Source organism: Oncorhynchus masou, chromosome 1, assembly GCF_036934945.1.
Source record: "Oncorhynchus masou masou isolate Uvic2021 chromosome 1, UVic_Omas_1.1, whole genome shotgun sequence".
NCBI classification, from domain to species: Eukaryota; Metazoa; Chordata; class Actinopteri; order Salmoniformes; family Salmonidae; genus Oncorhynchus; species Oncorhynchus masou.
The window spans coordinates 45,874,835-45,888,111 of NC_088212.1; the positions used below are offsets into that span (position 1 = coordinate 45,874,835).

The 13,277-nt window shown below is 43.6% G+C and overlaps 1 protein-coding gene across 2 annotated transcripts in view; it reads right to left on the reverse strand.

Annotated features, from left to right (window-relative positions):
* The window catches only part of nf2a (NF2, moesin-ezrin-radixin like (MERLIN) tumor suppressor a), a 61,669-nt gene that overhangs the window by 20,314 nt on the left and 28,078 nt on the right, over nucleotides 1-13,277 (reverse strand). For both annotated transcript variants that reach the window (XM_064972857.1, XM_064972849.1), the window contains exons 10-13: nucleotides 12,253-12,366; nucleotides 11,918-12,040; nucleotides 11,153-11,370; nucleotides 944-1,049 (exon numbers count right to left, since the gene is read on the reverse strand). In XM_064972857.1, the coding sequence (XP_064828929.1) occupies nucleotides 944-1,049; nucleotides 11,153-11,370; nucleotides 11,918-12,040; nucleotides 12,253-12,366 (561 nt within the window). The remainder of the gene's footprint in view (nucleotides 1-943; nucleotides 1,050-11,152; nucleotides 11,371-11,917; nucleotides 12,041-12,252; nucleotides 12,367-13,277) is intronic.

A 13,277-nucleotide genomic window follows, 5' to 3' on the forward strand; every position in this document is an offset into this window, starting at 1 on the left:
TTGGGCCTGCTTTTCTTCAGCAGGGACAGGGAAGATGGTTAAAATTGATGGGAAGATGGATGGAGCCAAATACAGGACCATTCTGGAAGAAAACCTGATGGAGTCTGCAAAAGACCTGAGACTGGGACGGAGATTTGTCTTCCAACAAGACAATGATCCAAAACATAAAGCAAAATCTACAATGGAATGGTTCAAAAATAAACATATCCAGGTGTTAGAATGGCCAAGTCAAAGTCCAGACCTGAATCCAATCGAGAATCTGTGGAAAGAACTGAAAACTGCTGTTCACAAATGCTCTCCATCCAACCTCACTGAGCTCGAGCTGTTTTGCAAGGAGGAATGGGAAAACAATTCAGTCTCTCGATGTGCAAAACTGACAGAGACATACCCCAAGCGACTTACAGCTGTAATCGCAGCAAAAGGTGGCGCAATAAAGTATTAACTTAAGGGGGCTGAATAATTTTGCACGCCCAATTTTTCGGTTTTTGATTTGTTAAAAAAGTTTGAAATATCCAATAAATGTCGTTCCACTTCATGATTGTGTCCCACTTGTTGTTGATTCTTCACAAAAAAAAATACAGTTTTATATCTTTATGTTTGAAGCCTGAAATGTGGCAAAAGGTCGCAAAGTTCAAGGGGGCCGAATACTTTCGCAAGGCACTGTATATATATATATATATATATATATATGTATATGTGTGGGAGAGAGTAGACTTGTGTAGCTGGGTTGATGTGTAGGCGGGTTTGTAAGTGTATGTTGGCTGTTGTGTAAGCGGGTGTGTGTGGGTTGCATCCTTCCGTGGATGGATTTCTGAGTGTAAGAGCTGTTCTTGTGTAGGAGGATGTGTGTTGCCTGCCCTTATGCAATCACATTTTTGTGAATGTGTGTGTGTGTGCGCGCGAGTGCACAAACATGTGTGACTGTGTGTATCCAGGCTGTTACCGAGTAGGTAGACTTGCTGGTGATCTCTAGCAGCTTGTGTTTGGCCCTCCTTTCAGAGTCCCTGGCTTCCTGCAAGTCCTGCTTCAGCTGGTCAGCCTCCATTGCCCTGAAAGGAGGCAGGGAGGGAGAGGGGGAGGGAGGGGGTCAGCAAGAGGCTGAAATAAATAGACGATTTATATAGAGGCATTGCATGTACACTTTTTTTAACCATGCAATTAACATTTCTTCATTACACACATTCTATTTACTCTGTATTTATGATAGTAATGCACGGGTTGAATCATAACCCGCAGTACCCGTGGGGTGGATGGGTTTAGGGTCATGAAATACTGTGTGGGTGAAGGGCGGGTGGGTTGAATAAAGATAATCTATTTTTTAAAATCCATAAATCATTCTTGTGCAATTTATATCTATAGGCTACACTGAGGTTCTTTCATTATTTTAAGGCTATCTGGCATAAGTGCTTAAGTCTATGCTTCAGGGCCTAACTTTACCTGCACCAAATAGCCTACACGCCAATCACTTTTGAGAACAGGCAGAAAGTTTAAGTCGATCCACTGAGACAAAAAGGACAACGTCAGAGTTTAATTTAATGAGAGTAAAGCTGCGAAATGGAGAGTTAAAAATAAAGAGAAGGGAGAGAGAAAAGTTTGGGAAAATTTGGTGAAGTGGAAAAGGAGGATGATAGCAGTGTTGTGTAATTTGTGAGACGCTATACACATTTGACAGTCACAAGACGGGGACTTCAAAATAGGCCTATTTGTAATGACGACGCAGGGAGTAAGGAAGCAGATGGTGAGTTTAATAATAACGAACATAAAGCGTTACATGAAAACAGAACTAATACTGCCTGATGACTGAGGTTGGTGAGGGCTATATGAATGGAGAGTAATCAGGGTGGTGATGAAGCCCAGGTGTGCTTAACGATGGGGAGCAGGTGTGAGCTATGATTGCCAGGTATGCAATGTGGGTTGCCAGGACTAGTTGCCAGGACTAGTAGTAGACTGGCGACATCAAGCCCAGGAGGGAGCAGGAGTAGGCGTGGCACCTATTACACGTCAAGGGAACAGTTGCATACTGTTCAGACGGGTTAAATGGAAACTGAAATCTGGAAACCAACTGCAGGTCAATAAACTCCGTCTTTGTCGTGTAGAGTAGGCCAGAAGGTTAAACTGAAAAATAGAACCGCTATCAAATTAAAACGATTGCAGATATACGTTATGGGACAGCTTAAAAACAATGCTGACCCAACAACAGCTCAATCAAAATGGCCCTCCCTTTGAACTGAGGCTACTTTTGTAGGGGAAACTCCTCCCATCAGAACATACCAAAAACTTTAATTAATTAAGCAATTACCAACATCCAAGACTACATTTTTTTCACTCAGCTAAACATATCATGAACTATATACATTGCACCTTTGAAATCTGTTTATCATGATACAATATAACACATTTACAAAATCCCATCACTACTGACACGGTGTCTTCCAACACGAGCCATTCGGGACAGGCACTACAAAGCCAACCCGATTGCCATAGCTCTGGTCCTTATCTCAGCATACCCGGAAACAGAGACGGAGAGAGAGGAACAGAAACAAACAGCGTGCTCATCATAACATTAATAAGTACAATAAACATTGCTTAAATAAAACATGAACGCTTGTCTGCATATTGTTTATACTATAACAAACTGTTACTGGAGGTAAGAATAAAGTGTGTAATGTATGTACTAAGATAGAAGTTAACTTCGCTGTGTCGACCCACATTGCTATAACGTAGCTGATAACTGAGCAGGGAGGGGGCGATGAGTGTGTGTGTGTTAGTGTACCAAACGCTGCCTGCGGCCAATGACGGACTTTTCTGTCACAGTCTTAATATTAACTCCTGCAGAATAAAGCATTTCTTGCAGTAAAATTATACACAATGTGAATTGACACAGGAACAGGAGCGGAGAAATATGATTTATTATTTCGGCATCTTGCGAGAATGCGGAGTTAAGTACCGTCTGAAGAGGTGCCATCGTTAAAGCACAAAATATCTGCAGATATTTTTTTTAACCTTTATTTAAAAACAGGCAAGTCATTTAAGAACAAATTCTTATTTACAATGGCGGCCTACCCCGGCCAAACCCTAACCCGGACGACGCTGGGCTAATTGAAACAGAAACCTCCTTTTACTCTCAGTTCCAGACATTCTAGACGACCAATTCTCATTGCTTTTAACCGTACCCTTTTACTACTCCTCCTCCTCTTTTCCTCTGGTGATGTAGAGGTGAATACAGGCCCTGCAGTGCCAAGCTCCACTCCTATTCCCCAGGCGCTCTCTTTTGATGACTTCTGTAACCGTAATAGCCTTGGTTTCATGCATGTCAACATTAGAAGCCTCCTCCCTAAGTGTGTTTTATTCACTGCTTTAGCACACTCTGCCAACCCGGATGTTCTAGCTGTGTCTGAATCCTGGCTTAGGAAGACCACCAAAAATTCTGAAATGTTCATCCCTAACTACAACATTTTCAGACAAGATAGAACTGCCAAAGGGGGCGGTGTTGCAATCTACTGCAAAGATAGCCTGCAGAGTTCTGTCCTACTATCCAGGTCTGTACCCAAACAATTTGAACTTCTACTTTTAAAAATCCACCTCTCTAAAAACAAGTCTCTCACCGTTGCCGCCTGCTATAGACCACCCTCTGCCCCCAGCTGTGCTCTGGACACCATATGTGAACTGATTGCCCCCATCTACCTTCAGAGCTCGTGCTGCTAGGTGACCTAAACTGGAACATGTTTAACACCCCAGCCATCCTACAATCTAAGCTTGATGCCCTCAATCTCACACAAATTATCAATGAACCTACCAGGTACCTCCCCAAAGCCGTAAACACGGGCACCCTCATATATATCATCCTAACCAACTTGCCCTCTAAATACACCTCTGCTGTCTTCAACCAAGATCTCAGTGATCACTGCCTCATTGCCTGCATCCGTAACGGGTCAGCTGTCAAACGACCTCCACTCATCACTGTCAATCTCTGAAACACTTCAGCGAGCAGGCACTTCTAATCGACCTGGCCGGGGTAACCTGGAAGGATATTGATCTCATCCCGTCAGTAGAGTTATGGTTATTTTATTTTTTTAATTCCTTCCTAACCATCTTAAATAAGCATGCCCCATTCAAGAAATGTAGAACCAGGAACAGATACAGTGCCTTGCGAAAGTATTCGGCCCCCTTGAACTTTGCGACCTTTTGCCACATTTCAGGCTTCAAACATAAAGATATAAAACTGTATTTTTTTGTGAAGAATCAACAACAAGTGGGACACAATCATGAAGTGGAACGACATTTATTGGATATTTCAAACTTTTTTAACAAATCAAAAACTGAAAAATTGGGCGCGCAAAATTATTCAGCCCCTTTACTTTCAGTGCAGCAAACTCTCTCCAGAAGTTCAGTGAGGATCTCTGAATGATCCAATGTTGACCTAAATGACTAATGATGATAAATACAATCCACCTGTGTGTAATCAAGTCTCGTATAAATGCACCTGCACTGTGATAGTCTCAAAGGTCCGTTAAAAGCGCAGAGAGCATCATGAGGATAGGATAAAGCAATCCTTCTCACCCCCCCCTTAAATTATTTAGATGCACTATTGTACTATTGTAAAGTGGCTGTTCCACTGATGTCAGAAGGTGAATTCACCAATTTGTAAGTCGCTCTGGATAAGAGCGTCTGCTAAATGACTTAAATGTAAATGTAAATGTAAATGTAATGAAGAACAAGGAACACACCAGGCAGGTCCGAGATACTGTTGTGAAGAAGTTTAAAGCCGGATTTGGATACAAAAAGATTTCCCAAGCTTTAAACATCCCAAGGAGCACTGTGCAAGTGATAATATTGAAATGGAAGGAGTATCAGACCACTGCAAATCTACCAAGACCTGGCCGTCCCTCTAAACTTTCAGCTCATACAAGGAGAAGACTGATCAGAGATGCAGCCAAGAGGCCCATGATCACTCTGGATGAACTGCAGAGATCTACAGCTGAGGTGGGAGACTCTGTCCATAGGACAACAATCAGTCGTATATTGCACAAATCTGGCCATTATGGAAGAGTGGCAAGAAGAAAGCCATTTCTTAAAGATATCCATAAAAAGTGTTGTTTAAAGTTTGCCACAAGCCACCTGGGAGACACACCAAACATGTGGAAGAAGGTGCTCTGGTCAGATGAAAGCAAAATTGATCTTTTTGGCAACAATGCAAAACGTTATGTTTGGCGTAAAAGCAACACAGCTCATCACCCTGAACACACCATACCCACTGTCAAACATGGTGGTGGCAGCATCATGGTTTGGGCCTGCTTTTCTTCAGCAGGGACAGGGAAGATGGTTAAAATTGATGGGAAGATGGATGGAGCCAAATACAGGACAATTCTGGAAGAAAACCTGATGGAGTCTGCAAAAGACCTGAGACTGGGACGGAGATTTGTCTTCCAACAAGACAATGATCCAAAACATAAAGCAAAATCTACAATGGAATGGTTCAAAAATAAACATATCCAGGTGTTAGAATGGCCAAGTCAAAGTCCAGACCTGAATCCAATCGAGAATCTGTGGAAAGAACTGAAAACTGCTGTTCACAAATGCTCTCCATCCAACCTCACTGAGCTCGAGCTGTTTTACAAGGAGGAATGGGAAAAAAATTCAGTCTCTCGATGTGCAACACTGATAGAGACATACCCCAAGCGACTTACAGCTGTAATCGCAGCAAAAGGTGGCGCTACAAAGTATTAACTTAAGGGGGCTGAATAATTTTGCACGCCCAATTTTTCAGTTTTTGATTTGTTAAAAAAGTTTGAAATATCCAATAAATGTCGTTCCACTTCATGATTGTGTCCCACTTGTTGTTGATTCTTCACAAAAAAATACAGTTTTATATATTTATGTTAGAAGCCTGAAATGTGGCAAAAGGTTGCAAAGTTAAAGGGGGCCGAATACTTTCGCAAGGCACTGTATAGCCCTTGGTTCACCCCAGACCTGACTGCCCTTAACCAACACAAAAACATCCTATGGCATTCTGCATTAGCATCGAACAGCCCCCGTGATATGCAGCTTTTCAGGGAAGCTAGAAACCAATATACACAGGCAGTTAGAAAAGCCAAGGCTAGCTTTTTCAAGCAAAGGCTAGCTTCCTGCAACACAAACTCAAAAAAGTTCTGGGACACTGTAAAGTCCATGGAGAATAAGAACACCTCCTCCCAGCTGCCCACTGCACTGAAGATAGCAAACACTGTCACCACTGATGAATCCACTATAATTGAGAATTTCAACAAGCATTTTTCTACGGCTGGCCATGCTTTCGACCTGGCTACCCCTACCCCGGTCAACAGCACTGCACCCCCCACAGCAACTCACCCAAGCCTTCCCCATTTCTCCTTCTCCCAAATCCCGTCAGCTGATGTTCTGAAAGAGCTGCAAAATCTGGACCCCTACAAATCAGCCGGGATAGACTATCTGGACCCTTTCTTTCTAAAATTATCTGCCCGAAATTGTTGCCACCGCTATTACTGTTCAACCTCTCTTTTGTGTCGTCTGAGATTCCCAAAGATTGGAAAGCAGCTGCGGTCATCCCCCTCTTCAAAGGGGGACACACTCTTGACCCAAACTGCTACAGACCTATATCTATCCTACCCTGCCTTTCTAAGGTTTTCGAAAGCCAAGTCAACAAACAGATTACCGACCATTTCGAATCTCACCATACCCTCTCTGCTATGCAATCTGGTTTCAGAGCTGGTCATGGGTGCACCTCAGCCACGCTCAAGGTCCTAAATGATATCTTAACCGCCATCGATAAGAAACATTACTGTGCAGCCGTATTCGTTGATCTGGCCGAGACTTTCGACTCTGTCAATCACCACATCCTCATCGGCAGACTCGACAGCCTTGGTTTCTCAAATGATTGCCTCGCCTTGTTCACCAACTACTTCTCTAATAGAGTTCAGTATGTCAAATCGGAGGGTCTGTTGTCCGGACCTCTGGCAGTCTCTATGGGGGTGCCACAGGGTTCAATTCTTGGACCGACTCTCTTCTCTGTATACATCAATGATGTCGCTCTTGCTGCTGATGAGTCTCTGATCCACCTCTACGCAGACGACACCATTTTGTATAATTCTGGCCCTTCTTTGGACACTGTGTTAACAACCCTCCAGGCAAGCTTCAATGCCATACAACTCTCCTTCCGTGGCCTCCAATTGCTCTTAAATACAAGTAAAACTAAATGCATGCTCTTCAACCCGATCGCTGCCTGCACCTGCCCGCCTGTCCAACATCACTACTCTGGACGGCTCTGACTTAGAATACGTGGACAATAACAAATACTTAGGTGTCTGGTTAGACTGTAAACTCTCCTTCCAGACCCACATCAAACATCTCCAATCCAAAGTTAAATCTAGAATTGGCTTCCTATTTCGCAACAAAGCATCCTTCACTCATGCTGCCAAACATACCCTTGTAAAACTGACCATCCTACCAATCCTCGACTTCGGTGATGTCATTTACAAAATAGCCTCCAATACCCTACTCAACAAATTGGATGCAGTCTATTACAGTGCAATCCGTTTTGTCACCGAAGCCACATATACTACCCACCATTGTGACCTGTACGCTCTCGTTGGCTGGCCCTTGCTTCATACTCGTCGCCAAACCCAATGGCTCCATGCCATCTACAAGACCCTGCTAGGTAAAGGCCCCCCTTATCTCAGCTCGCTGGTCACCATTCTTTCTTTGGCAGCCTCTCCTTCCAGTTCTCTGCTGCCAATGGCTGGAACAAACTACAAAAATCTCTGAAACTGGAAACACTTATCTCCCTCACTAGCTTTAAGCACCAGCTGTCAGAGCAGCTCACAGATTACTGCACCTGTACACAGCCCATCTATCATTTAGCCCAAACAACTACCTCTTTCCCTACTGTATTTATTTTATTTTATTTATTTATTTATGTATTTAGCTCCTTTGCACCCCATTATTTTTATTTCTACTTTGCACATTCTTCCACCGCAAATCTACCATTCCAGTGTTTTACTTGCTATATTCTATATACTTTGCCACCATGGACTTTTTTTGCCTTTACCTCCCTTATCTCACCTCATTTGCTCACATCGTATATAGACTTGTTTCTACTGTATTATTGACTGTATGTTTGTTTTACTCCATGTGTAACTCTGTGTTGTATATGTCGAACTGCTTTGCTTTATCTTGGCCAGGTCGCAATTGTAAATGAGAACTTGTTCTCAACTTGCCTACCTGGTTAAATAAAGGTGAAATAAAATAAAATAAAAATTGTGCGCCGCCCTATGGGACTCCCAATCACAGCCGGTTGTGATACAGCTTAGAATCGAACCAGGGTCTGTAATGACACCTCTAGCACAGATGCAGTGCCTTAGACCATTGCGCCACTCGAGAGCCGCAAATATGCATCCAAACTGAACTGAAATCTAATCAGAAACGTGTTACGTTGTTTTCACAGCTTTCTATTTACTTATAACCGGTCCAACTGATGCCATTTGGACATTTTGCACAGAAAATCTTTACCATATTTTTTGTTGTTGGGTTATTGCATTTTCTCCCCAGTCCCTAAATGTCTTTGCGCTGCGAAAGGAGAGCTGACAGAACTTTATCGATGTATGCTTCAATCTAGTTGACATTTGATCATTTATTACCTTCCGGTGAGCAACGGTTTATTTAGTCTTCTAGGGCAACATACACTGAGTGTACAAAACATTAAGAATGCATTCTTAATATTGAGTTGCACTCCACTTATTCCCTAAGAATAGCCTCAATTTGTCAGGGTATGGACTCCACAAGGTCTCAAAAGCATTCCATAGGAATACTGGCCCATGTTAGATGTTCTTTGGGTGGTGGACCATTCTTGATACATATGGGAAGCTGTTGTGTGAATACCCGTCAGCGTTGAGGTTCTTCACACAAACCGCTGCGCCTGGCACCTACTACCATAGCCCGTTCAAAGTCACTTAAATCTTTTGTCTTGCCCACACACACTCTGAATGGCACACAATCCATTTCTCAATTGTCTCAATGCTTAAAAATCCATCCACACTGTTTGAAGTGGATTTAACAAGTGAAATCAATAAGAGACCATAGCTTTCACCTGGTCAGTCTCATGGAAAGAGCAGGTGTTCTTAATGTTTTGTAGACTTGGTGTACAATGACAGAAGAGAAGCTGCATTTATCTAATTATAGACAAGTTAGCTAACAGTCTAGCAAAATGATAAGCAGGAACATATCTAAATTAGGCAACAACTTCATCACATACAGCAGTCAGGAGGTTACGGATGGGTTATTAGCAATTGTGGGAGGGTCTGGGTGAACAAACATCTGGCCCACGCACCAATAGCGTGCATGTGTCCAGGGGCGGAACTTAAATGGGTGCGCCGCACCTATGGCAGCCAATGCAAAGGGCCCCCAAAAAACATGTCATATCACTTTTAAAAAATGGTCACAAGAATAGAGGGTAATGTATTACAACAAAAAAAGCAATACTCTGTAAATCAGGTAGCGATTGCCCATACTGAATAAGATTTTTACACAGGAGGGGGGGGGGGCCTGGCTATGCCTTGCACCCATGAGATTGAAAGCCCTGATCGTATCACAGCAAGACACTCACATTTAAACTTAATCTAACTTCACAACAAAAGCCTGGCTAAACTTTAAACTGTTTTACCATTGAGCACCACATTGAAAGCATGTGTTCAACTTTGTTTTTCTTTTCATTTTTGGGGATCCAATTAGATGACCAATAATCGGTCGGGTTACGATATTTATGGCCGTATTAGCCTATGGCCGTATTAGCCTATCGGCCCTTGAGTATTGGCGCAGCTGATCTCCCCTTTATAGTGCCAGCGCACTTGCCTCGTGTGAAACTCCTGCAGAGCTCCTCCGGAGCAACTCATTGCTAGTTAACCTTTCCTCGAGGAACCTCTGGGCTGCTTGCCCAGCTACCCACTCATGATGAATATAAATGTAGCACACTTTAATAATGCCCCATAGAATGTAGAAAGTATTAATTCATTTACTGTTAGGCAGTGTTGTACTCGAGTCCAGTCTCGAGACCCACCATTGCGACCTGTACGCTCTCGTTGGCTGGCCCTCGCTTCATACTCGTCGCCAAACCCAATGGCTCCATGTCATCTACAAGACCCTGCTAGGTAAAGTCCCCCCTTATCTCAGCTCGCTGGTCAACATAGCATCTCCCACCTGTAGCACACGCTCCAGCAGGTATATCTCTCTAGTCACCCCCAAAACCAATTCTTTCTTTGGCCGCCTCTCCTTCCAGTTCTCTGCTGCCAATGACTGGAATGAACTACAAAAATCTCTGAAACTGGAAACACTTATCTCCCTCACTAGCTTTAAGCACCAACTGTCAGAGCAGCTCACAGATTACTGCACCTGTACATAACCCACCTATATTTTAGCCCAAACAACTACCTCTTTCCCTACTGTATTTAATTTATTTATTTATTTAGCTCCTTTGCACCCCATTATTTTTATTTCTACTTTGCACATTCTTCCACCGCAAATCTACCATTCCAGTGTTTTACTTGTTATATTGTATTTACTTTGCCACCATGGCTTTTTTTGCCTTTACCTCCCTTATCTCACCTCATTTGCTCACATCGTATATAGACTTGTTTCTACTGTATTATTGACTGTATGTTTGTTTTACTCCATGTGTAACTCTGTGTTGTATGTGTCGAACTGCTTTGCTTTATCTTGGCCAGGTCGCAATTGTAAATGAGAACTTGTTCTCAACTTGCCTACCTGGTTAAATAAAGATGAAATAAAATAAAATAAAAAAATTTAACTTTTAAAAAATGGTCACAAGAATAGAGGGTAATGTATTACAACAACAAAAAAGCAATACTCTGTAAATCAGGTAGCGATTGCCCATACTGAATAAGATTTTTACACAGGAGGGGGGGTCCCTGGCTATGCCTTGCACCCATGAGAGTGAAAGCCCTGCTCGTATCACAACAAAACACTCACATTTAAACTTAATCTAACTTTACAACAAAAGTCTGGCTAGAGTAGTGAGTGCATACATTTTCATACTGGTCCCCCATGGGAATTGAACCCACAACTCCGGCATTGCAAGGGCCATTCTCTACCAACTGAGGCACACGGGACCATCCATTCGACTCACCTCCTCTCTGACTCATCAGCCATCTTGAGGGCCATCATCTCCGCCTCCAGCATCTTCTGCTCCATCATTCTCCTCTCCTCCTCTGAGCGGATGGCTGTCACCTTGATACGCTGCATTTCGGCCTCGGCCTCACTAGCCTTCTGGGACAGCAGCGTCGCTTCCTCCTCAGCTATCTGGGCCTTCTCAGCCAGGAGATCTGCTGTCTCCTCAGAACGAAGCTAGAGAGGGGGACAGAAACAGACATAACATGTTCATAGAAGTTAATAAACATTTGTAAAGCAGTTTAGCCTTCTCCTCAGTTGGTCTGCTGTCTCCCCATAGAGGGATGGAAAGAGACAAGGCCTTCATAAGCATTTCATATGCCGTTCACAAACATTCATAAAGCAGCTATGTGGTCCTGCTGTCTCATCTGAAAGCAGTAAGAGGGAGGGAGGGAGGGAGGGAGGGAGGGAGGGAGGGAGGGAGGGAGGGAGGGAGGGAGGGAGGGAGGGAGGGAGGGAGGGAGGGAGGGAGGGAGGGAGGGAGGGAGGGAGGGAGGGAGGGTAAGAGAGTAAGACACACAAATCATTAACCACATGTTGTGGCATAGCAGAACGATTACAAAAACTACATTATTTTGACTAACAATCTTTAAGCATCAGGACCCAAAATTCCTGGGTAAACCATCCCCTTTCCAAGTAAAACATCTATTTATATATGAGATGTGTCTGGGTCTTGGAACACCCCACTAGGTTTAAAAAAAAAGGAACACCCCACTGTTCTTACCAGAGCGTCATTGGCCATGTGGGCTTCATCCTGTAGCTGTATCAGTCTCCTTTCCAGATCGTCCCTGGCTCTCTCTGCCACCTCTCTCAGGTGCTTCTCCCTCTCTAACCGCTGCCTCTCCACCTAGACACAGACAGAGAGAGGCGGGGGCGTGAGCAGGATACTGGTTTGACCGAGAGGGACATAGTCAGGATCACAAAGAGACAGAGGACAAAGGTAATGAGGAACAAGGAGGACAAAAGCTGCAGCTGTAAGGGCAGAAAGAGGAGCACAGAGACCGTAGGGGTGGTAAACCACCATGTCTCTTCCAACGACTCAGCCTCCATTGCTCATACCCGTTTCCTGGCCCTCTCCTCTCGGGCCTGGGCCTTCATCTGTTGCACCTCTAGAGAGTCCACCCTCCTCCTCCGCAAGAACAGGTCATGGTTCCCCATGCACAGCTGCAGGATCTAGAGAGGAACAAATAGGTGAGTTTAAGTACACTTCAAGGTCCAATGCAGCCATTTTCATCTCAATATCAAATCATTTCTGGGTAACAACAAAGTACCTTACTGTGATTGTTTTGAATAAAAAAATAAAATAAATCTTTTAAATACTTCTTAGCAAAAATACATTTCTCAAGCAAGAGAGTGGCATGGGTGGGGATGGGGAAACTGAATACTGTCTGTTATTGGCAGAGAGGTTGGGAACTCTTTCGTATTGGTCTATTAACTAATTTGAGGTCACCAGGCAGGCCAAAGCTAAATCCCAACAAAACAGGCTGATATTTCAGGCCGTCTTTTCAAACAGCTCTTACACTAAAAGGGCAGTATCAACATTTTCAGAATGTCATAGTATTATTCCAACCCTTATAGTGTGAAAATATAAACTGAGTGTACAAAGCATTATGAACACCTTCCTAATATTGAGTTGCACCCTGCCTTTTGCCCTCAGAACAGCCTCAATTCATCAGGGCATGGACTCTACAAGGTGTCATAAGCGTTTAACAGGGATGCTGGCCCATATTGACTCCAACGCCTCCCACAAGTTGGCTGGATATCAAGTTGGCTGGATCACACCTACTACCATACCCTGTTCAAAAGCACTTAAATATTTTGGCTTGCCAAATCACCCTCAATGGCACAAATACACAATCCATGTCTCAAGGCTTAAAAATACTCCCCTTCATCTACACTGATTGATGGGGTGGCAGGGTAGCCTAGTGGTTAGAGCGTTGGACTAGTAACCGGAAGGTTGCGAGTTCAAACCCCGAGCTGACAAGGTACAAATCTGTCGTTCTGCCCTTGAACAGGCAGTTAACCCACTGTTCCCAGGCCGTCATTGAAAATAAGAATTTGTTCTTAACTGACTTGCCTGGTTA